At 44.5% G+C, this 26067-nt stretch overlaps 1 protein-coding gene across 5 annotated transcripts in view; it reads left to right on the plus strand.

Annotated features, from left to right (window-relative positions):
- Positions 1-11807: 11807 nt before the first annotated feature.
- Positions 11808-26067, plus strand: part of RBFOX1 (RNA binding fox-1 homolog 1) — a 386334-nt gene continuing 372074 nt past the window's right edge. For all 5 annotated transcript variants that reach the window (XM_057748889.1, XM_057748888.1, XM_057748892.1 and 2 more), the window contains exon 1: positions 11808-11906. In XM_057748889.1, coding sequence (XP_057604872.1) covers positions 11808-11906 — 99 coding nt within the window. The remainder of the gene's footprint in view (positions 11907-26067) is intronic.

Here is a 26067-nt window from a genome sequence, read left to right on the forward strand (position 1 = left end):
AGGTATTAATATGCATTGGGCATACACAATTACAAGACTAGGTATGAGGTGACCAGAATCTGGAGGAGAGGGAGATACATTAAAGAAAGTGCCAGTTATGTTGCAAGGTAAGAGGAGCAGGACCACGGTAAAGCATTTGCTATTGGGCCCTCATCAGTGGGAGGCGTCAGTGATGTCTTCTGAGCAGAAGATGGGCAAGCCTGTTTTTGTATATTTAAAATCCCCCTGTGGAATCAGTGTAGAGTACGAGTTGGGAAGAACTGAGGCTGAGCAAAGGAACCAATTAGGAAAGCATGGCTTTTTTGTTGTTTTGTTTGCTTGTTTTTGTTTTAGCCTAGGCTAGGGAGAATAGTGGGATGCACTGGAACAGTGGCAATGGAAAATCCAGAGACTTCATGGTTGGAAGATGGGAGAGCTAAAAATGATGTGATATGGGACTCTATTGACTAGTCGAAGCAGCAAAGGAAGGTGTGAAGGGCAGATGTTAGGGTTTCAAGGTTATGTAAATGGAAGGGAAGTGCTTCCGTTAACAAAGGCAAGTCCATAGGGGAAGAGCAGGATGTGCAAAATTTTTGTTTGGGGGGATGTTGAAACAACAAGGAGGATAGGACCTTCATACTGAGAAGTGCAGGAGGCGGTTTGAGGTGCATGATCATTCCTGAGGGCTCTGGAGGTGCTGAGAATTCTTAGAGAGGGTGAGGTAGTGGTTTCCAACCAATGCTGCAAACCCTTCACCCATGTGCAAAGAGTATCGTAGTAAGTAGGTCGTTCAGGGTGACGGCAATTGGGATACAAGAGTTAAGAGACCTAACAGAGCACACAGTGATGATGCCAAGGGAGAGCTTATGTGTATGGAGCATGTAAGAATTCTGCCATGGACCTATATAAAAATGGCCAGCCAGGGAAATATGTAGTTTTTCTCTTACGTGTCACCGTGCCTAAAAGAGTGTCAAATTACTCTACCTGAAGCCAGGTCAAAGTGATGCTCCTCTTTTAACAGCGGGCGCAGTAAGTCATCCTCGGGGCTCTCAGTGGGAAGGGAAAGAGGTAATACAAGCATGGCTGAGAAAGTCTGAAATTGAGAGAGTCTAATAGTAGGGGATGGTGGTAGAATGGTCAAATGTCATTTGCAAGGATGCACATCCCTCTAGAATCATGTTTCTAAGATGAATGTCACTTCTCCTATCCTCTCTCTTCCTTACGCATGCACAGTCTTCATGTAAACTAAACTCAAATGTGCCTTCTGCGAGTGGATGTTTTGTGGAATATGACAAGGGGCTGAGCTTCACTTGGGTTTTGGGGATGAAGCTCTGAGACAGGGAATATAAAAACCTAAGCTAATGGGTCAGATGAGGTTATAAAAGGGTGTGTTTCCCATCATTAGGGATTGCAATTTGGGGACTTGGAATTTCAGAGCCTGTGTATTTGTCGAGGAGAGATCTTGAGAACCAGGAAGGTCTTCCACCCCGTATCTGGTCCATTTGCAACGTGACCTTCTAATTTTCGCAGACTAACCTAGTTTTGTTTTGAATCCTTACCTTCTTCCCAGCTCACCACCAAAATTCATCAGCCTTTGAAGGTGTGCCAATATTGCCGGGGACCAAGGATCCCTGTGGCAGCTCTCGCCTGTGTGCCAGGCTAGGACCTTGGGCCAGTTAAGGTCAAAACGGGTTATTTCAGAACTTGAGATGTTAGAGGCAAAGTCGTTTCTAGTAGGAGAAGCTTGAGGGTGACTCCTGTTATAAAAAGATAAATATTTCTGAGCATTTGTGGGGTCAAAGAACCCTGCAGCCAAGCTTATTACAGAGGAAAAATAAAATCTTCTGCAGGCTTTGTTTGCCTTCAGATTTGCTCGAAGTTCTATCCAGAAAGTCGCAACACAGAGAGTGGGTGGGGTGTGGAGGCTTCCCAAAGTAGACCTCTCCACCCACTTGTTCATTAGGAGAAATCACCACTTAGCTGTTTTTGTCTCTACCGCCTACTGTCCCTTGTCCCACGCTCTTACATTCTGTCCTGTGCACTGCAAACAGACTCCCACCCTCTCAAGTGTCAAACTTTGCACTCTCCCTCAGCATCACCTCCTGGAACCGATCGTTTTACGAAAGCTCCTGTGGGCACTTAAGGTATCTGCTTGCTCTGGGTCTCTTTCAGTTGGGGGTTCTGTCTAGTATGTCTTGGGTCTCTCCTGACCTCATGTCAGTTGGCTGCTCCAATAGAACACTGTCTCTACGACTTGTCGCTTTTGCCTGCGGTGGTGATAGAAAGGGGTTGACAAATAAGGGCGGAGACAGGGTTGTTTCTTTGGAAGAACTTCAGGTAGCCTATGGGTGGAGTGGGACTTACTCCTCCTGTAAGTAAATAGGGACTAGAAAGCAAGAGAATTCTCATATTATAAAATCTGGTAGCTGGGGTGTCAGAGATAGATGCATGGAAGAGGAAATCTTGCAGCTGAATTAACAAAGAATAATGCTTCAGAGAAGTGCTTGCTAGGTTTAGATATTGCAAACAATGATGAATAAGATGATGAAGATGCTGATGGTGATGATGGTGGTGATGGTGACGGTGACGGTGATTTTGTAAGCGGCATTTTTACTGCTACTGGTATAGCGTGGTGATGGAAAGAATACTTCCTGCTTGTTTAATTCAACAGGGCTTACTGAAAACAGTAAGCCCCCCATCCTTTATTAGCAGACAGGGGCTATAGCTCTTGTAGCTTCAGTTTCTTCTTCTGTAAATTGGGGCTATACAACCTATCTTACAGGGTTTTGTGAGGAGATGATAGATAGATAGATGATAGATAGATAAATAGATAGATGATAGATAGATGATATAGAGAGACAGAGATAGATAGGTAGATAGATAGATAGATAGATAGATAGATAGATAGATAGATATAGATGTAGATATATAGATATATTACACTGACCAGAAGCAATCTCTTTACAAGTGTTAACCCTAGTCAGTCTCCAAAAAGCAGTAAAAGACTTGACCTGATATTTTGTGAGATCCAGCTGGTAAGGATTTTAGTTGACAGGGACTAATGTGAAAGTGTGTGTTCGTTTGATTCATTAGCAAGGTTAAATAAAATGTGTGTACTTGAAGACCAGGGCAGAAAGGTGACGGCTACAGATTTTCCTGTTAATACCAGGTCATTTGAAAAAATTCTCAAAAAATACCTTGCATTTGGAGTCAGTCGTTCCATGAACGTATTGATTGTGTTGGTCTTGTTTATGTAATTTTGGGCGAAAAAAGAGGAATGTCTCTTTCAGCGACTAGTCAGGGACTGAGCACAAAAATAATTCATAATCACAGTCACTAATGTATGTTGAGTGGTTACTAGATGGCAGGAGCTGATCTCAGAATGTACACATATTGTGTTCATTTATCTTTTAACAACTTATTTAGGAAGGCAAAACTAGCATCCTTCCCTCTTTGAATGAAACTGAGGTTTTAAGGGCTTATAACTTGATAGACATTTCATAACAGCCATAGACGTATGAGGCAGAACCAGAAATTCACACCCAAGTGATACTCCAAAAGGATGTACTGTGTTCCCCACTCTGCAGTGCACCTCATGGCCTCATATGAGCCACAAGGAGTCCCCAAATCCTCCATCAGAGCCATCATTTCAGGTGGCCTTGAATGAGCAGGCTGCAGCTGCAGTGTCACTGAGGAAAGTGACTCCAACAAATTCAATCCATCTGACCTTTAGTAAGCCTCTCCCATGTGAAAGGCCCCGTGATTCAGGGAACTCGGAAATGAGAAACGTGTTTGGTTGGTTCCGCTGCAAGGAGTCAGTGAGGGTGAAGAGGTTAGTTATTCCGACCTAATGAGTGTCACTATTCATCGTTTTCAAGTATCCCCACAACAGTTAATGTGTGTTGCTGATTCTTGGGGTGCCAATGCCTGTGCTAAGGAGCACTTTACATTCATCATCTCAGTGGTTCCCAAATGCGGATCCACCGATTCATCCGATTCCATAATGACATTTCCAACAGACTGCAGCTAAATGAGAAAATTAAGGGCAGTTTAGTGAAAATTTTAATAGACCTAAATTTAATCAATTTGAAGGGCTGTCCTTTATTTTGAGATTATGTCCTTCTTCCTTTTTGGTACAACATGCCCTTTCCTTTATGAGATGATGAGAGCAGATGGTGTTATGAGTTCGTATGGTGTGTGTGAGTTTGTGTGTGTGTGTGTATGTGAATATACGAACATGGTCAAAAAAATGTTTAAGTCTTTAATTTCATGCAAGCCCTCCATTATTTTTAAACTTTTACTGTGATAAAAATTATTAAGTGAATTAGGGAAAAAAAATTGAAGAATCATTGCAGTTCTGAGAGGGGGGTATTATTCACCCCCTTTTAGCGATAAAAGAACTTGAGCCTCAGAATGGTTAATTTACACGCCCTTGTGTACAGAACCTGCAAGTAGCAAATCTTGGATATAAACCCAGGCTGTATGTTTCTGGGAGCTGGGATGCTACCGCCACCATGGGCATCACGGTGCTTTCACAGCAATGAACTCCCTAGCCTTCCTCTGGCCAGGGTGGGGCAGACCATGCAGTCGTTTTCAGAGTCCGGGGACTCTTTGGGCCTTTCTTTTGGGTGCAGGCTGAAATCCAAGACAGCTTTGGGAGATTCATGATGTTGTAGAGGCAGATGAAGAAACTCTGATGACTGGCACACGACAGACCAGAACAATGGGGGGGGGGGGCTTGTCCATTGCTGCAGGCTTGCCCTCTGTGGGGCCATAGCTAGCAGCCAGTGAGATGACTGCAGCAGGATGGTGAGACTAAAGGGACAGACGTATTTTCTGTGCCCCCTTCCTCATTGGGCCTGCAGGGAAGAGGTGTTTGGAAAGGAACAGAAAACAAGAAACGCATTCTCTAACTCAGAAAGATCTCCCTGAACTATATGCTAGGCCTGGTACAAAGGCAAACCACCCCACATAGGACGTGGGGGATTGCGAATCAGACACTCCTGGGATTGCAAACCAATTGTGTCCCTTATTTTCTATGGAAACGTTCTCAGGTTTCCTGCCTGCTAGTCTGTTTCTCAGCAGCCCTGGCACCCGAGGCAATGGTGGGGCTGGGGCTTTGTTTTCATTTCTGCCCAGGTCAGCTGAAAACCTGGTCTCTAAGAAGTGAGGTTGTAAACAGAAACGAGGTTCTAAGTTGCTGGCATCCTGTACGGCTACCAAGGTATGTGTGCTCCATGTTTTTGTTGTGGCTGTAAATATCTAGAATATTCCAGCTTGGTAGTGTGTGTAAGCAGGTTTTCATAGACTAGTCCGAAAAATTTACCACCATTTAGAAAAGTATTCCTTAGGAACATGTAACCCAAGTTCTTCCTAGTAAGAACAAAGTAGTGGCAGTAGAATTTTTTATTTTATTATAAAAGTCATGCACAAATCCATTCTTGTGAAAATACAAACAACACACAGCTATAAAGAGTAAAACTTGAAAGGCCCCCCACCTCCCTTTTCTGCCTCATTACTCTAGATGTAAGCAAATTTACCACTTGACTTGTATCTTTTCGGATCCTTTTCTATTCATTTCACATGTGTGTATGTACATGTAATTGCATTCAGACATCCACACATGCCCACATGTATGTCTGTATGTGCATTGCACACACACACACACATGCATAAAGAGATTGTGGGGCTTTTGTTGTTGTCTGATTAGTTTGGTTTGGTTTTCACATATGAAATTGATTATCTATACCCTGAGACTTCTTTTTTTTAATTAATTAATTAATTAATTAATTTCTTGGCTGCATTGGGTCTTTGTTGCTGCAAGTGGGCTTTCTCTAGTTGAGGTGAGGGGGGCTACTCTTCATTGCAGTGTGCTGGCTTCTCAGTGTGGGGTCTTCTCTTGTTGTGGAGCACAGGCTCTATGTACACAGGCTTCAGTAGTTGTGGCTAGTTGTGGCATGTGGGCTCATTAGTTGTGGTTCGAGGGCTCTAGAGCACAGGCTCAGTAGTTATGGCGCTTGGGGGCTTAGTTGCTTTGCAATATGTGGGATCTTCCCGGACCAGGGATTGAACCCATGTCCCCTGCATTGGAAGGCAGATTCTTAACCACTGTGCCACCAGGGAAGTCCCAATGCCCTGAGACTTCTTAAAGATCTTTCTTAGAGATCTTTCCAAGGAAAGACACCTAGATGTACCTCATTCTTTCTAACAGCTGCACAGTAGGTGTGTGTCATACTGTGTTGTGCTATTCTTCTATTGCTTCTGTTTATTTGCTTTTACAAGCAATGCTGGGAAAAAATATCCTAGTATATGTATCTCTGTGCCCATCTCAGGTATTTCGTGCAGGATTGATATCTAGAACGTGAATAATTAGGTGGAAAGATAAGCATATTTGAAATGTTAAAAGTGAGTGCCAAACTGTGATCTCCGGAACTGTACCAATTTTAACTCACCATCTGTGTTTGAGACTCCCCATTTCTCCACAGAGACATCAATTCTAGGTAGTATTGGTAGGCCTTTTGTTTTTAATTAGTTGATTTTGGTTATTAATTGATGTCCATCTTGTGGACAAAGGATCGTAGTTAACTCTTCTAAACAACCAATATAATTTTGAAAAGAGCTTGGGTAGTAGGAGCTACTTATGAACTGAGCATCCTTGTACTTGTGTTTCTGTTCTTTTAAACTTGAACTCACGGACACTGCATACCCAGGCCGGAAAGCTAGTGGAGTTTGAGGGTCCTTGACTCAGAAGTGGACTCTGATCTCCAGCCTCAGTCTTGTGATACATGCAAAGCAATTGTTTCTAACTGGTTGGAATCAGTTCTGAGACACAGCCCTTTCCTCTGAAGAAAGTACACCGTGCTCATCATCTGAGCACTGTGGAATCCTCCTGTCTCCAAGTTCGTGCCATGAAGTGGGGACACCTTTGCCAAAAGAACTGTCTGAAAAATAGGGCTTCTCCAGGATAGCCCATAGGGACCATCAGGGACTGAGACCTCATTCTAGAGGCCAAGAAGCGAGCTTAATATAGAGAGCTAAAAAATAAATAAAACTCAGAATCTGTGGACTCCTTGAGCAGAAGGCGATAGCTAGAGGTCATTTGCTCCAAATTGCTGTTATATTAATTCATTCATCTGTCCATCTACCTATCTACCCACCCATCCATCCATCCACCCATCCACCCATCCACTAATGCAGTATTTGAGTACCTACAATATGTCAAACACTGTATTAAATCCTGCACTTCAAGTGGACAGCACTGCAGGTGGGAATCTTTCCCATTTTCAGTCATTGGTAGGGCCAAACTTTCCCACCACAGCTCTTGGTAGACCGACCCACGAGAGCTCCAGAATTAATATATTGGACAAATCTGGGGTTTGGCAATCGGAGTGGAAGGGGTGAGCATGCAAGGAGGCTCTTCTTTTTTTTAACTTTTTATTTTATCTTAGAGTATGGTTCAATAACCACATTGTGTTAGTTTCAGGTGTACAGCAAAGTGATTCAGTTATACATGTATCTATTCTTTTTCAAATTCTTTTCCCATTTAGGTTGTTACATAATATGAGAAGAGTTCCCTGTGCTATACAGTAGGTCCTTGCTGGTTATCCATTTTTAAATATAACAGTGTGTACAGGTCAAGCTGAAGCTGCATTTGCAGAGTGATTGCACATTTATACAGTGTTTACTGCAAACTTCCCACCCCTCCTTTTCATTGGTGTCCCTGCTTCCCTTTCCCTGATCCTGTTCTATCTTTTATTTTTTGCACAGCACTCATCACCTTCTATATTTTGTATAATTGACTTATTTCTTGTGTTTGTTCTTTGTTTAATGACACCCCCACCATAATGTAAATGGTACAATGTCAGCGATCTTCACCTTCTCCCACTGATACAACCTTAGGGACTAGACCAGTGCCTGAGTATAACCAACACACACTAAATATCCTTCAAATGTTTGAACAAGTAGGTGACTCAGTGTTTGTGACAGAGATCAGGAATAACTAAGTGTCCTACAAAGACTTTCATTCTCACTTTCCCGAAGATTCAGAATATGTCATTGCCTGTATCAAAATTTGGAAGTGAGAATAAAATACTTTGCAGCCATTTCTTGACATCGTCATGGAGCTAACCCCGGAATGGATAATTGCACTTAAGATTAAGAAGTCCTTCCTTCCGTCTAACAGGAGTTTTTCTTGCTCTGAGGTGTGGCAACTCCCATAGAAGATCTTCCTTTAGCTAAATGCCTGCCTTTTTGACAGACTTAGGAAGTTAGAATAAGGGATTATGAAAGACAGAAAAGAAAGAAAAGAAATTTCCTTTATTATTTTGAAGACTTGGCAAATTTGAGTGGAGGAAAAAGTTACAAACACTGTTGTGTGGGTCAGATTAAAACTGGAACAGTTGCCTTCTGCCTGAGGAGGAAATTTCATCTGAAGATGATATTGTTCATTGCTGGTTTTCCGGCACTCTCTGTGCTTCCTACAGGGTAAACATTCCATGAAGAGTCCTTGTAGCTGAAAGGCAGGAGGGTGGCCCTTGAATGTGCATGCAGTATGTACGCCCAAGTGATACTGAGTGCCCAGGGACTCTTTGTAGGAAGAGAGAAGGGTATTTTCTTTCCCCCGCGTCTCCCATTTATTGATGTAGAAGAACCATTTGGGAGCTAGTAGCATTGATGGGGCTCTTTCCCAGTCTCTGTTGAGATGGAATTCAAATTCAGCATCCCCAGACGCTGCTTAAAAGGCTGGCAGAGTTTTTTCATTAAACCATAGTTGCAGCTAGGGCATTACCATTTGATTTGGGGTCATCTGATGCTGTGCTCCTGATGAATGGTCTGCTGATATCAGCCACTGCAAAATCTTCCCTGCCCCATTCTCTGTGCTGTGTTGATGGGCTGTGTACTTGTCTGTGTGTGTAAACATGTTTGCATGAATCAGTTTGCATGCACTTGTGCAGGGACGTTCCGACTTGGTTGTCCAGAGAATGCAGTCTGGCCCTGAATCATTTTCAGATGCATTTAGATAGTCCAGATTCCACCCTTTCCCTTTGCAGATTTCCAATTTGCCTCACTGGGGAGACCTAAGTCTAAGGGGAAGCCTGAACCATTATTGTAAAGTGGGTCTTCAGGAATCCAATCACCACTGAGAGTTTTCAACTTTGGGGAGAAAACAGACCGGAAACCAAGTGTTGGCTTAGTACAGCCGAGAGCAGTTATTGGTTCCTTACATAATGTATTTGTTTTTCATTAAACCATTCAGATAAGGTCTTATTAAAGTGCCATGTATTATTTATCGTGTTTCTTATGAAAATGAGCTGAAGGGAAAATTCTGTCCTCTTCGTTGGGTATTTGCAGGCTTTTCCAATGCCAGAGAGGAAAAAAAAAAGTGAAGGAAAGCGGGGCGAACCCTTGTCAGTACAGCAGATTGCTTGAGGCAAAAGGAGAGGATGGGAAGGACAGAGGAAGGATTGGAAAGGCAGAACCTTTGACCTTTTATTCCATATATGTTTTGTGGGATGGTTTTCCCTTTGATTTTGTGAATTGTGAAATTTAAAAAAATAAAATAAAAACAAGCAGAAAGTAAGAAAAGAAGACAGAAAAAAGAGAAACAGTTTATTTGTAAATCAGACCTTGTCTGATGAATGTGAGACAACACAGAGCAAGTATTTTTCAAATAACCACTGCCACCACCCCCCACGCCCCAAAAGCAGTGTAAAACACCTGCCTGTCTTCCCCTAGCCCTCCACACCAACTTCTGCTCAGGGTTTAACACCCTACTGTGCCCCCTCTACATCTATGGGATGTGTAAGTCCCAAGGTGTTGGAGAAACTGGTTTTACAAGGTGAGGCTTAGAAAGAAACAGCCTGGTTGGGGCCTAGTGTTTGGCAGAGTGAAGACTTTATATTATTGATGGTGTCTCAAGACAGAACAACAAAAAATGGAGCTGTGGAATAATTAATTTCCTTTCCTTCAGAAAGCATTTTGATTAGCCTGCAAAGTGAGTGGTGCCTTGTGAGCCAATGGCTCAGACACTGTCATTTGGCAGAGTGTCCCCTCGAGCATCACGGAAGGGTCAGTGGGGATGCCTCTGGTGGCCAGTCCCCAGCCCTGTCCCAAGCGCTCCTCCCCGAGAATGCCCGCATCACTCTGTCCTTCAGGTTGGTAGCACCTCCCTCTCCCACCGCCCCCACAAGGCTTCTTGCAGGGAAACCAACGGTCAAAAAAGATGCTGTTCAGACAGCCTCTTGCTCTGAAAAAGAAAATCCAATCACTGGGTCAAAATCTATACCACAAAATATGGCTCCTATTGCTGGTCATGATTTTACTGCTGCTAAGAATGTGCTTCCCACCCCCACCCCCCGTGGGGACCAAGGACTCCTTAGAGTCTTAATATTTTCTTTTGATTTGCAGATCCCATCCTATTTTATTGCATAAAGACTAACGAAATCTACTAATGAATAATTATTACTTCATAAAATAAAGGGGAGGAGGGGAGACCCCTTTGCAAGAGTGGAATGCTAATGTAGCCGAGGAGGGCTGGCCAGGCAGGAAAAAAAATAAAATAAATAAACCTTGTCATTTGCCCGCTGCAGCCCACAGAGTAATCTCTTATCAGACCCGGGCTTCCCCCGCCCTGTGCGTTTCTAATGTGAGAAGAGCGGGGATTCTAGGCAGGGAGAAGCCCCCCCTGAATTCACGCAGGGCTGGCGTGTTAGTCCAACAGGCTTGATTTCCACGGCAGGCAGTCCCAGCCAGGGCGGCTTCTCGCGTTCGGGCTCGGGGCTGGGTGATGTGCTCGCCGCGGCGGCCCGGCCAAGGCGAGGTGCAGAGCAAAAGCTGCGCCCCCAAAGCCTGGGGGTGTATCGCCACCTCGGCCACTCCGCCAGGGGTGTGGGGACCAGCACCAACGGCCCTGCCTCGGGCGCCCGCAGCCCCATCTCCCCCTGCCCCCAGCCCCCAGCGTCGTCCCAGCACTCCTACGAAGGGGAATCCCATTTGTGTTTATGTGCCAACCGAGTCGGGCAAACACACCGCCACCCCGAATCGAATCTAAGACTCTGGGTCCCAGCTTGGCAATCACATGAATTGTCCAGCTCGCCTGGATGCTGGCGATGTGGGGCGCTCGCTGGCTTCCTCACCCGCCCCGCGGAGAATGCTAGCAGGCACAATTTGAATTTTGGTGAGTCGTTTTAAAAAAAGAAAAAAAAAACAAACAAAAACCTGCCCCTGGACCCGTTTGACAAATGAGGAAGCCGCAGCAGCACCAGCGGAGTGAGCCTCAGTGTGAGTCTAAATCTCTCTCTCTCTTCATCTCTCCTTTCTCCCCCTCCCTCTCTCGCCCTTAGTTTTATCCCCCCCCCCTTACTGAGCATCTATAGGAGATGCCCCCTCCACCTTTCATAGAAGTTGCCTTTGCTTGTTTTGTCATCTTCACGGGGGCGGGGGCGGGGGGCAGGGGACGTCCTCCAGTTTGATGGGCCTCCGAAAGCAGGCCCAACAAACCAGAAAAAACGACACAGCCACGAAAGGAACAAAATAGTTTCCCGGCCCTCTCGAGTGTCTTAGTTGGAGGCAGATGAACGCTGGGATCTAGCACACTCAAAGGGAAGGAAAGCGAGGGAGGAGGGACGGACGCGCGGGGTGCGGCGCGGGGAGGGAGAGAGAAAGAGAGAGAGAGAGAGAGAGAGAAGGGAAACAGCCACCGGGTTGGGTTTTGACTTAGATAATCACCGAAATTAAAAAAAAAAAAAAAATTGTAGCGACCAGGCAAAGAGCGGCGTGATTGCATGCGAGCGTCGCCACTCGTGCTCGGCGGGCGCCAGAGAGACACGATGCAGCATCCTCTGACGGGGGCCACCTGCGTGGCGCTCCCCAACGTGGGCATGTGTCCCCAGCTCTCGTGTGCCTTGACTTTTATGTACTTACAGCAGGTAAGGCGCGCGTCTTCCCTCGGTGGCTGCTTCCCGGGGCTCGGCGGACTGGATACCCGCGTCGCTGGGATGCGCTTGGGTATGGGTTTGGGGAGGGGGATCCTGCGTTTGGATGGGAGGAGTGGATCGGAGCCCCTCGTTCTCCGCGGAGCCCGGACACCCGGCGCCCAGCCGTTTTTGCAGCTCTCTGGATACTTTGAACGCCTGATTCTGAGCCTGGGTACCGGGAGTTTAAAATTGCAAACTGCATTTTCCTTACTCGCCTCTTTCCCGTGTCGGTGCGTCCGGTGGCGATCTGAGTCTAAGACCTCTTGGATGCTAAGAGTTTGGATCTTTGCGGAGGCATTTGGGTGCCTGGAGTTTTAATTCAGCTGCTTTAATAAGGAGGGCAAAAACATATACGTATGTGTGTATCTGCTGAGTATTTCTGTTTTCTTAAGTTTGTCTGGGTCGTGCTATATTCCGTTCCTTGGGATCGGAGCCTTAGGGCTTCTGGAGCGTGTCAGCCTCAGAATCTGCCTGTAAACTCACTGTCAATGCTGTGGTGAAGGCGAGTGGTTTAGGATGCTGTCTTTGTTGGCATGTATAAAGGCTTTTTCCCCCCTTCTCCACACTCCCTTAACGGTCTTGTTGAGGGATTCTGCGTTTTATTTTCCATTCTGTGTATATTTCAGAATCTTGCATTGTGTTTTTCTCTGTCTTTTTCTGGGTGTTTCCCTTGGACCTTCTGTCTCTTTTTCTTTCTTTAATAGTAGGGCTGCTGCCTAAGTTGGTACCAGGGCTTGGGAAACAGCTCAACATTGCCTTGTGGGGTGACAAGCCCAGCTCTGTCTCACTGGGCAGGCATTGTGGATGTGTACTAGCAGAGTTAGAAGGATTTTGACATGCAAATGGGAATCCTTCTCCCCTCCCAGGATCCCTATCCTTCTCTATGAAGAGTTAACATGATTGTAATCTTTTTATCTGTTTTTCGATTGATTCCCTTCAAGAGTAACCAGTGTTAAGTGTGTGTGGTTGTGGTTGACTAAACTTCCTTTACAAGTGTTCCAAGGGACCTCCTTCTCCAAAGACCCTCAATTTCAATCTGTGTTATAGGAATCTACGTATTCATAAAATGTCAAGCTTCTGCTTTGAACATTTTGGGAAATTTGTTATCAAGTTGGTTGCCTCCAGAAAATATTTCTTAGGCGTATTTTCTGTTTCAAGTCTTTTTGAGAACAACACTTTTTTTCCCCCTTTTTTCTCGTTGTTTTAATATCTTAGGAACAAACTGGTTTATCCTTTTAAATGTTGTTTTATCCCATTTGTCATTAAGTAAATTGTGCCAAGAAACATTTCCCAAGAGGCTATTGGTAACATATGATATGATTCATCTGCTTCTACCATTTCTGTGCCTTTGCTGTGAGTGCCTGTGTGTGTGTGTATCTGTGTGTGTGTATGTGTGGTGTGTGTTTTATACCAGTTACCCACCAGAAGAGTATCCTAATGAGCTTTTCTACAGATGCTAAGCCTCAGTTGAATTTAATCAAATTATTAATATGAGTTGATCTTTTGCCTACCGTATTCACTTCTTTCATGTTATTTATTAATCAATTTGAGAAGCATTACCTAGCAAGTAAAATGCTCTAAGTATTCAGTGTTCTCACAGTTTCTTTGTGCATGATTCTTTTTTTTTTTTTTTTAAATAAATTCATGTTTCTTCCTTCTAGGTTGTTAAATTGCTTTGCTTTGGGGGGAGCACAACTTAGGAAAGAAGACAGTGACTTTGAGAGGTTATTCTTGCCACGAAAAGGACAAGTATCTAGGATGAATGCAGAGGTTTTCAACATCAGCTGGGCAGTGTTTTCAGGGGGGTGGGGGAGACACTTCTGCTCTGGAAAGGGGAGGCTCAACGGGAATGCTGGGAGCCATTACAAGTATTTAGAAGTGACTAAATCAGCATTGTGGTTCCATATGGTGGTAGATGGAGGTGGGCTTTGAAATGTACTATGGAATGCACACCCTCCCTTGAAAAGACTTGTAATGCTTTCAATGAAAGTGTTGGTAAGGTGATGTTGACATACGGCGTCAGAATGCGGGGTGTGTGTATGCGTGTGTGCCTTTTTTTCTGTTTCCCTAAATGCCTGAAGTGTAGTACAGGCAGACATTTATTTTTGCCTGTCTGATTGAGAGTCAGGCTTTCCGGCCATACATCCCACCTTGCTATCGGCTCGCTGTCGGGATGGGGGAGTCAGTACCTTCAGGTCATCTCGCCCAGCCACTGCTGGCATGATAGTTTGTGTAGAAGTCATTGCTTTTATTTAGCAGTCCAGACAATTGGCTGATGAAGGGTGTGAAATAGTTCACTTCAATCTCCACAAACCACTGACCACTATAATCTATACGTCTTCTATCCGTACATCGCCACTAGGTTTTCTATTTGCTATTAATCTATAGCTATGACTGCATCTCTGTTTAATTTTGATGATCAGAAGACCAATCTGTACTTTCAAAGTTGATCAAATGGCTGGATCAGGCGATAGTGATAAGTGACACCTTCATTGGAAACATTTTCTTCTATTATTATTTAGAAATAAACATATTTCAGGAGCCTTGGTCATTCAGATCACCAGTTATGTAAGAAAATAATTAAAACGCAACTCTTTTATTTTGGAGGCTTGATCATTCTGTTTTCTAAATGCACAGACTCTGATTAGGGGCCAGTGAGTCTTCCTTAAAATATATTTTCCTGGAATGAAGTTTCCGATGGTGCTTATTCCTCATCCAGTATCGAAGGAAAATGACTTCATCATTTGCTCTCTTTGCCTCAGCCTTGACATCTCACCTCTCTTCCTAAACCCTCTCAGATTTGTTCCCAAGACAACTCATAAAAGCAGAAATCAATTGGGATACCTCAGCAGCAAGTCTACGTTGAATGACCAAGTGAAAACGACATACCCCTTTTGCCACAAAGAACTTATTTATTCAGGCCAAAGAAAAGGCGACTTCGGTGTTTAAATTATTTCTCATTCCATTTCATTGATTCCTATTTCCCACTGACTCTACTTTAGCTCAGTATTTTCCTACAGTTACAATTTCTTTCTTTTTTTCCCTCTCCCTCCTCTCTTTTAACACCAGAGATGTTACTACAGTTTGGAACTGTAAGATGGGATCATGTCAAACAGTCCATTTGGCATCTAGATCTCAAGGCCAGTGATGTCATCACATGCATATACACCCTCATCTATATACCTCTAGGGCAGAGCATGTATCTTGTGGTTGTAGACCGTTTTTAAGATGGAAGGGACAGTCACGTATTGTAGCAGCTGGCTTCAATCTTGCTGTCCAGGAAAAGTTTCTGCTTCAGCCTCTGTTCCTGATACACTGCAGTGGCTTTTGTTGGGGGTCTTCGTGGGTGGTGAATCTTCTCCCAGGTAAACTTCAAATTCATATATCCCCAATAAAGAATCTGCCCAGAGTTACAAAGTGGGTACCCATTTCAACAGTCTTGCTTGGAGGGAAAATTCTAAATACACATTCCAAATTTGGGGGTTTACTACAAGCTGGGTCAAAACAGAATAGGTTTTGGTTTTCACAGAGAAATAGAAAACAGCTACACACACACACACACACACACACACGCATGTACCCAAAATATCTAGAAAGGCTTAATGTCCATCCTAAATCACAGGGAATATGCCAAAGAGCATCGCATGGTAAGGTATGGTAAGGCTACGGACAGAACAGACGAGGTTTTTTTTCTGACGCACACTGCCTGCCAGATGTCCCCCAGAGCTGTTTCACACTGAGTTCTAACTCCCTGAAAGAGGATAAGTAGCATATTAACTTCATTTCCTTGTTCCTAAACCCCCATCAGTGTCTCCCAGTCCCGTTCTAAGGAAGCTTCTCATCTGTCAAATCCTGTTCACTCAGAACCTTTTTATCAGCCTAAATTTAAAAACAAGTCAAATGCTTAAAATCCACAGTAAAAGCAAGGGGGAAAGGGGGCCTCTAAAGTGGACCGTGCCACTGTCAATAACCGGCGATTAGTCATTTTTCCCACTTAATGATGATCCATGTGGTTTGTTTTAAATAGTGAAGTGGTTTGTACAAAGGGTAATTCCTGGTAAATGAAGCCATTGCTCACTATGGACATCTTCAGATCGAAAGCAATTGAACTGAAACCTGCATATCAACCCTTTCTGTCTTTAATTAGAAAGTGGATCTCGGAGTCGCGGGAAGGTGGGCTCTCACACCAAGGCTGTAGGAGCGGGGATCACCCCCATGCCCCTGCCGCGGTTATAAATTTGGGAAACACTAGGAAGGCTGTAACAATTACAGCTGTGTAGAAAAGTTCACTTCTCATTCTAGTTCCTCACCTCTTGCTGCTCAATCTGATTTATAAGGGACCGAATGGCATTTTATCACCTCCATTCTTCTCAGCTTAATCCCGTGTTGATTTATTAGATTGTGCTGTGGATTGAGGGGACTCGATAGTGTCAATAATGCAGAAAAGAATTAGGATAGATTATCTTCATGTCTGAATGGTTTAAGGAGGGTATGTGGCCGGGATGAGCACATTCCCAGGCTGGGCTGCTCTCTGATAGAACTGAGGACCCTCTGTCTCTTTTCTAGAGAGATCCTACGTCATAAATTGGTTCATTAACCAATCTTCCTGGTTTCTCCGATTTTTCCAGTTAAGGGAGAAAGACGTGAATTGTTGGACTCCAATCAGCCAGATAAGGCCCATATCTCAGGTGGGCTGGGGTTCACCTTCTGTTTCTTCCATTTTAGGAATCTATGGAGGAGGGGGGGAACGGACTGCACGGTTACTTGGGCTGCCTCTGCCTTAAGACTATTTCTTCCAACACTCAGTCCTGAAACTGTAAGCATGTGTGAGGCGGTAGACCCGAGTCCTGCGCCATTCGGCAGCTCTGTCTGCCATTTCGTGGCTGTTCCCGTGTCAGAACGTACGACCGGCCGCTCCTTCCTGCCTTTGCCCGAGTAGAGAAAGCCCATGTTATGAGCTCTCATGCCATCTGTTTTCCTTACAGCTGGCCCTTGAGTAATTGTCCAGTAGCTGATGGACAGAGGGTAGACAGTCTTTTTTAGGGTTTTCTGATTCATTTAACCAGGCTCTCTGCCCCCAAGAGAAAACATAATGCTTGTTTATTCATATTGGCCAGATAAAAACAGTGTAGTTTGTCAGGCAAATAATAGTCCTCTGGAAGAGAAATTGCAGCATTGTAAACAAAATCAGGTTGGTTCGTCTGTGCCTAAGGGGGCTGTGTGATGAGCAGGAGACGTCGTCCGGTGAATGAGGCAGAGCTGACAAAGTGTGGGCCTAATTGCCCCATCTGTAGAGACCCTTTTAATGGACGTGGAGAGGTGTCCCAGTGTGGTGTTTAATTCAATGAAGAAAAGCAAAGAAAGTTCCATTCATCAATAAAGTCTCCTCTTTCTGGGTGCTGCCCCAGAGAACTTTGCGGGGCTGAGTGTCGTCTGTGGCTGTCTGCCTGATGTGGCTTGCCTTGCCTGGCCCTGTTCACAGGGACTGTCACATAGGGTCAGCTCTCAGGCACACTAGCTCAGGAGGGCCTGGGCCCCGGTCCTCCAACCACTCTGCGTACAGGCGAGCTGAGGAAATGAGCAGAGACCCTGCAGGCAAGCGGGCCCTGCAAGGAGAAACTCTTAGAGAAGGGGTTTTCCAAAGGAACCCCCTCACCCCCCCATTTCTATTTCTGAGCCTGCACAGGGTTAGGAAAGGGCTTATGTGGTTGGAACTTTCTGGCTCCTGAAAGGGTTTTGGAAAAAGGAGTTTCACTGCTGTTTCTGATCGTCATATTGGGGCCCTGATTGATTAATCTCGGCTGAAAAAGAGCAAAAAATGACTACTTTCTGTTATTGCCTGGGATCCCACTCCTGATTGCTCTCTTCTGATTTACAGTTTGTACATTTGTTAAGCACCAGACAGTTTGGAGAGCACTTTTGCTGTGCTCGTCCTGACCTGTTAGACCGTAGGCGACAGGATGGCAGAGATGCCTTCCTTCTGCTTTACTCTGCCAACAATGCCCAGAAGAGCGCCTAAGACATAGTAGCTGCTCAATTAAAAAAATGCATAATGGATGAATGAATGAGGACATTTGAACCTTATAAGCAAGAGGACACAGTGATTGTCACTGCTTTTTACAGGTGTATATGATTAAACATCCAATCAGTCATGCATTCTTTCATTTGGCCACGCAAAATGCTGTTTCCAGGCTTTGAGGATATTGCAGCAAACCAATTAGGAAAGGTCCGTGCCACCATGGAGCTGACATTCTAGTAAAAGAATAGGTGATGCAAAAGTCAGTGAATCGAGAGCTATCTTCAGACTGTGGAGAGTGCTATGCAGGAAATAAGCAGGGGGATGGGTGAGGACCAGTGGCAGTTGTTGCTTATTGGGCTTTATCTGATGGGTGGGTCAGTGTGGGTCCCATGAAGAAGGTGATGAGTTTCCTGACCTGGGCATAAGAGAGCTTGGGAAGAATTGAGAAAGGTGTTTCAGGAATGGAGAAGAGCAAGTGCCTCTTCCTTGTCTGCAAAAGAGGGTGTAAGAGACCTAGGGAGACAGTAAGTGGTAGAATTGGCTCTCATGCCAGTGTGATGGTCTCTATGGATAGACTGTGGCTCTCTGTAATCTTCTGGGGCCATGTTGAAAAGAGGAGAAAGGACGGAAATGAAGGTCCAGTGAACAAATGAGGCAAAACCACTTGAGTTGTCCCGTGGGACATTTGGACACAAGTTTGAGGCTTGCAGGTGGAGAGAGGGTTTTGACGGAAACTGTAAGGAAGACTCCAGTTGACTATGGAGTGCCAAAAGTCCTGCTGATATCTTCTGTCAAAACCCCATCAAGGTGCTCACACAGTGAGTGGGCTCCTTACATCGAAAACAATGAACGTGGTCCAGTGTTTCTCAAACGTCATTCATTCAAGCATCCCCTTCCTAATTTTTGCCAGTTCACTCATCAATACAGTTGATCTATTTAATATTTTAAAAAGTCACTTATATGTTGAACTTCAAAGTAGATTGCCCCAACCAAAACAAACACGTTATTAAATGAATGAGTACATCCTGCGAAATCACAGCTGTGATATTATTTTTCCCAATATGCATTCAAATAGTTGTGCATTGAAATATTTATTCATTCACCGGTTCCTTCATTCACTCTGTTTATTGAACTCCTATGAGGTACCAGCTGGTCTTCTAGATTGTTTTAAGAAGCAAAGCAAAGGCCCCGGCCCTCACAGAGGGTCCATTCAGTTGTTCATCCACGTGCCATCTTGTGACCCGTCAACGCCGTACCACGCTTTGGTTAACACTGCCTTGGTCCATTGGATTTCCTAGGAATCCACTTCCACACCTGGCCTGGAACCGCTCATTAGTCTCAACACAATTGGCAAAAAGCAAGATTCTAGTTATCTTTGTGTCACCTCTTCTCCCCTTTGCCAGGGCAGCGGTCAGAATACACAGTGGAGGAAAATAGCTGTATATTTAACGTCTACAGCTGGTGGGGGGTTTTAAGTTGATGGGAACGGCGTGGTGCTGTGGTCTCTGACACTTAACTAGGGTCTAGGTGAGGAACAGCCTCCTCCTCTTTCCATCCTATTCTTTATGTTGTGTTTAAACGCACACAGAATCAACATTAGGAATTGGAGCCAGAGTAAAAAAACAAAACAAAACAGAAAACACTCAGAAGGTGAGAGTGTGTTCCTGGGATGTAATGACTTTTTTCTTTTTCTTTCTTTGTTTCTTTTTCTTTCTTCCTTTCTTTCTTTTTTTTTTTTTTTTAACCTTTGCAGCTGTGGAATAAAGTACAGGCAGCTGTAGGATTTAAGAGCGTCAGATTTCCCAGTACTGATGAGTAAATGCACAAAAGGTGTAGTCTTAATGAGCCTTTTTTTTTTTTTTTTTTTGGCACTTGATGTTTGCCTGGGATTCACCTCCAGGACTAGATTCGCCTTATCAAAAACAACAGTGAATATCGCCACTCTTCCCTTAGACGCTTCTGTTTTCTCCAGGCATGGGTTGGGCTCTGCTCTTCTGCAAGCGTGAGAGCTGAGAGATATCCCCAACCCCACAGATGAGTCTTCCTTAACAGTGGGCAACTTTGGCTCCAAGAAACAGAAGGGATGATGAGGTCAACATGTTGCAGTATCCAAGTGTCCAGCTCAAGGATCTTCCAAAATTCAGATGAGAAACCGACATCATTTTAGATCCCGTTGGTGTCAGCTCTTTGCAAAGCTTAGTTTTAAAAAACTGATGTCTCTGAAGTTTGTATGTAGGACAGAAGTGGTGAGCTGAAGCCTTATCCCACCTCTGTTGCTCAATTAGCTGATCCAACTGGATCGAGCAAGTTGCTTTCCTTGATTTGGGGGCTTTAATTGCTTCCTCTGAAAAACAGGGATAAGAATAACTGTTTCGTACTGATCTTTGTAAGATTAAGTCCGACCCTTAGCAGAGTGCTTGGGACAGAGTGAGTGGTCAATGGATGATTATTGAAGGAATGAAAGAGTGAAGAAAAGAATGAATGAATACCTGTGTTAGAGGAAAGTAGTGTCTGTTTATTGAACATATTTTTTTTTATTTTTCATTTCTCCCAAACCAACGTGATATCTGCCTCCGTGGTTTGCCAAGGACACACACGAGACATATTGGCAGGGGGAGGGGGTGATGTCTCTCTCAGGTCCCGTGGTCCCTCCTACCTGTCCTGACTCTCTTCCCCCTCCTCCTCCTGTCCGCTGGTGGTGTTGGTTTGCAGTGTGGCTGCACGGCTCAATTAATGCTCCGTGACAGTAGGAGGGAAAATAAAAATTGTCTTGCTCTTGTCACTAGCAAAGTTATTTACTTTCAAAAGCTGACAGAATCACACTGCAGGGGCTTCATTTATTGCTATTCAGAATGTCATTGTTCTGTGATGCAGGGGACTTGCGCACACACGTTGAAGTTCATTCCCATAAGCTTTCCTAGGGCAGGTGCCGTCTAAAGTGAAGACTGTCACCCGGGAGAGTCTGGGGGAGTCCTTCCAGGGCTTGGTGGTGTCTGGGTCCTTGGCCGACGCCTGGGTGGATGCCCCGGTTTGGGGATGGACTGTCCAGCTGACACGTGCATTTTTAGAGCCTGGATCTGTCCTGTGAGAGAGAGCATGTGTCACTGTGTCCTCTTTATGCTGAAGCAAAAGGATGAAGCATCGGACTCTGGGTTTCACATCACTTTCATCCAGGCCACTCCTGGAATTTGTGGAAATGCAAAAGGACCTCTTGCAAATGGCTTGGCTTTGGGTCTATTGATTGTCTCTACTTAAACTCTCTGACAGGTTCTCTCATCCAAATAATCTGTATAAAGCTGTGCATTTTTTTTTTTTTTTTGCTTCCTTACTTCTTTCCCCCTCCACCCCACAAACCCCCAAGGGCTTGCAGTGAACAGTGAAGTGGAGAAATCCTTGTCCTCAGGGTGCAATGGCACAACCTTCCACTGGGGGTCTCCATTTAGAACATGTGACTCAAGTCTTGAGAACTCTTTTTATCTTTTTTTTAGTCTCCTTTTGGTTCCATTCAAAAAGTGAGACTCCTCTATAAGCAGGAGATGCCGCTTGTAAGATCATGTAGGTGAGCAGCGAATCCAGCCGGCTTCAATGAGGATGAGGATGATAATAAAATAATGAAAATAATGAAATAATCAGTAACTTTTATGGACCACGGGGTGACCTGACAAGCACATGACCGAGCCCTTTTACGTGGATTACCGCATCTAATCCCCCCAAAAAGGCCTCCAGAGGGCTTGATAGGACTCAGGAATCATTTTAGTTTTTTTTTTTTTAAATGGGAGGCCTGGGTGGAAGAGCCCACATTTAAAACCAGACTGTCTCCCTCCGGAACCAGCCTTCCAGGCACTGTTCTGTGCTGGTTCTGTGCTGTCCCTTTGGCCTCTCCCTAGCTGTGCTGGTCACTGGTCCCGCCTGATCCACCCCGGCCTCTGCTAGGCCAGTGTTCTGCACTTAACAGACACTTCATTTCTCTTTCCTTGTAAAGGCAACACTTGTCAAAAAGGGAAAGAGTCTGGAGATCTCTCAACTTGGAAGCTTTTCACGATTTTTAAGTCTTTATGATATGATTATTGTTGAGTAAAGGACAACACACAGCGAGGCTGGCAGACTGGGGGAGGGTGAGCCGGGGAGGGAGAGAGCTGACGGGAAGCGCTCAGAGAAGGATGGAGTGCACTTCTCCACCGCCAGTTCCAATCCCCAAATCCCTTGTGCTGAGCAGCTCTCCAAGCAACACAGGAAATGCAGTCACTGCCCAGCACCATATTAATGATTTATACACCCCACACCAACGCTTTTGTTCACGTGCAGGGCCCAGGCCAGTTAATAAAGGAATTTCTGGGAGTGGGGTCCGGGCTTGCCAGGCTGTTTTCCTCAATGCAGTGCATGTTGCTTCATCAATCAAAAGAATGGAGTGCTTTACAACCTTCCTGAGCTTCTGAGTGTGTGTGTGTGCGCGCGCGCGCGCGTGTGTGTGTGTGTGTGTGTGTGTGTGTGTGTGGGCTTAACCTCGGGACACTTCCGTTGCCTTTCTATAAAGAATGAATGAAGGAGGGGGTGTCATCTATCTTAGGGTTTCAGGGTTGATTGGTTTGCTTCACAGTGGCGTCACGGCCCTATTTGTTTCCAATTTGGTGTTCACGCTTTATGGTGTTGTCTGTGAAAATGGGCTGACACCGTTCTATTACCATAAAGAGATGCAGACCCCATGAGAGCCCGCCTTCCTTCCATCGCATCAGGAACAGCAGACAAGGGAGATGGCGGGTGTGCTGAAGGCGGAATCACCGTTCACTGCAAGTCAACAGGACATTTGTGTGTTCTTTAAACAGTGGGATGTTTGAGGCTTTACTTTTTTTTAATTATTCACAGAAAAATAATTTGGCTTCCTTTTGAACACAAGGGAGGATATTTGTTTTCCGAATTGAGAATTCTGGATCTAGGAAACTTTCTCCTGTCTAGTGAGTCACAGAAAGTGGATTTTAACCTGCCTCTTTTTTGTGGTTGTTGTTCCTAATTGAAAGGAAAAAAACGATATCATCACATGGTGTATTTACAGCCCTTAATTCCGTTTGTAAGATCTCTTCAGAGAAAAGCCCTGGGTTTTGGGGATAGAGACAAAAAGGGAGTTTTGCACTTGTGTTCTCTTAATTGTACCATGCATTTCATTTCGTGTGTGGTTTTATGTCTTCCCTGATAGAACTGATTGATGACAACAGCAGAGATCTGAGTAGGAGTTTGAAGAGAAAACAGAATATTTAGAAAATTAGGATGATACTTTAAATATGCTATCCAACAGGCTTCTTTTTATATAAGATGAAAGTTTGATTTTAGGGAAAATGTGCCTTTTAAAAAAAGAGATGTAAGGCTTTTAGGAAATAAACATGTCAGATTAGTAGAATTCCTAAATAATACATGAAAGATGGAACGCAAAGACAAATGAATACAGCCCCAACCAACCCCCACCCAAGCCAGGGCTTTAATTTCTTTAAGAAATGTGAAAGTTTTGGCTAACTGGTTCTTATTCACATTTATGCTTATAAGAAAATTAAAAACATTTTCTGAAACTGTCCAGGGTCTTAGTCAGCAGTAATGAAATTGAAACAAACATTCAATTGAAAAGCCTACCTTTTCCAGTCTCATCTTCTTGAAAAGTGGAGAACAGAATGTACATATTTACATAAGTAAATAAAGAATGTTACAAACGTTTCTCATCACAGGAAATATGATACAGCATTTTGGACTAAGAAAGCAGGTGTCCAGCAAATGCAGCTTACATTTATGTCCTACTGATTTTTGTGTTTGTGTTCGGGCTCTATTATATGAATTCGTGAGTGTCTCATTGTCTTTAATTATGTCTACGAGGCACAAGACAGCAGTCAACATCTGCTCCATTGTTTATTCGGTTTACATATAGCTTTGATGGGTTATTAAACAATCTATTTTTCAAACCGAAAACAGAGAAACCAGCCGAACCCGTATTATGGCATTTTGTAAAGACCCATTATGCAATTAGCACTTGGGATTTGTGCAAAGCTGGTGATTCACCCAAATAAATATCCCTTTATGCCGATAGCTCTGCTTGGCTTTGTGAAAAATATCCATTTCCCAAAAAATAAAACCACATTTCCTCCTTAATCATGTAGCATGCCAAGAAGATGATGTGTTAATATAAGGGATGGATCCTTCGCTTTTTATATCAGAAAAAGAACAACTTTCCAAAATAATGATGTCTTTAATTCAAGCCAGCAATTACTCTGTTACATAAGACAACGATTGCTGACGCGTGAGACAGACTTCTGAAAGTTTATCCCATACTCTCAGAGAAGAGAAAGGCTATGTTTTTAACCATTTGTAGAATGTTCCTCATACTTTGTGATCTAGTTATGAAACTTACCAAGTCATCTGCAGCAAAGTGTGTGACACCCAAGAGCGGATCAGACCTCATTCTCTCACTTAAGTAACTGGTTAATACTTAATTCTCTCGCTCACTTATTCGACAAATATTTACTTAGCCTCTGCTCTGCCTCAGAAATTGGGTTAGTCCCTAAAGAGACATAGGCAAGGAAAACCACCTTCACTTTTCTTTCATGGAGTTCACAAGTTTGTTGCAGAAGTAAGGGATAAATGGTCTGAAAGAAAAGACGAGTCCACAGAAAATAGTAGGGGTTGGATTCAGAGGTGAAGGGTGTTCTCTCTGAGGAAGGAGCGTTGAGGCTGAGATCCAATGGGAGGTGGATAGAGAGGTGGGGTAGGGAGACCATTCACACTGAGATGGTGTGTGTCCCAACCCTGGGCGATCTCAGGGGGGCTGAGAAAAGGCCAGAGAGCCCTGAGGATGGTGAGAGAGGGCAACAGAGGCAGAGAGGGGCCAGAAGGCACAGGGGTTTAGAAGTTACTGATATGGAGGTTGGATTTGAATCCAAGAGAAATAAAAAGGTAAAAAAACCAGGGACGGTCTTTAAGCAGGGGGGCAAATGTGATTGAATTTAGCCTTTACGAGACCCGTTTGGCTGTTCTACGGAGAACAGATTTGAGAGGGACAAGATTGAAAGCAGGGGCTTAGGTAGGAAGCTGCCGCAATAATTCAGATGTAAGAGGACAGTCACCGGGAGTTGACACCAGAGACGGACAGGAGTGAAAGTTTTGAAAAATAAGCCTGATATTCTTTGTGACACGCCGCCACTGCCGGTGTTCAGCCAAAGAATAACACATGTACTATTCTGCCGGGGGGCATCTGAGGGCTTGGGTGATGACGGTAATATCTCAGGAGGCACCACCCTGGAATATACGGGGCTTCACCAAAGAGAGTTACAAGCCACTTCCAGCCAAAGCTCCCTGGATTCTACTTGGCCAAAATTTGGAATCTCAGCAGCTGGTCTTGCACACTGTTTTGTAGCAGAGTTTCCACACAAAATGACACCCAGGTCAACAGGGTGACCTCTCATATCTTAGCAGCAGACTTCTGAAATAGTGAGGAGTGGAGAGCTAGTTTGATGAAACGTCCCTGGGGCAATACCTCCATCCCCCACCTCCAGTCAAGGGAACTCAGGAGTGAAATGCATTCCCGTCAGTGTCAGGCAGAAGTGGCTTTGAATCTTAAAAGCATTATGGAGCTCATGGACCTCTGACCAGCTAAGAAAAAGTGTCTCTTAACCCCTCTGAAGCTTAGTTTCTACATTTGTGACCTAGAGGTAACAGCAGGACCAGTAACATAGGGTTGTCATGAGTGTGGTATGAGATTATTTGTATAACCCCCAGCACAACCCTTGGCAAATGAAAGTAGTGGTGGTGGAAGTGCTGGTGAAGGAGGGAGTGCTGCTGATGGCAATGGTGATCGTGTTGGTACTGACAGTGGTAGCAGAGGCAGTGGTGCTGATGCTGCTACTGGTGCGGATGCTGGTAGTGAGAGCAGTGATGGAGGCAGAGATGCTGATGGTGATAGTGGTGGGGAGGGGATGCTGATGCTATTAGTGATGGTGGTGGTTGTGTTGGTGGTGGTGGAGGTGTGTGATAGTGGTGACAATAGAGATGGAGGTGGAGGTCTGTTGGTGGTGATGCTGATGTTTGGTGATGGTGGTGCTGCTGATTAGAATGCAGGGT

Source organism: Hippopotamus amphibius, chromosome 9, assembly GCF_030028045.1.
Source record: "Hippopotamus amphibius kiboko isolate mHipAmp2 chromosome 9, mHipAmp2.hap2, whole genome shotgun sequence".
NCBI classification, from domain to species: Eukaryota; Metazoa; Chordata; class Mammalia; order Artiodactyla; family Hippopotamidae; genus Hippopotamus; species Hippopotamus amphibius.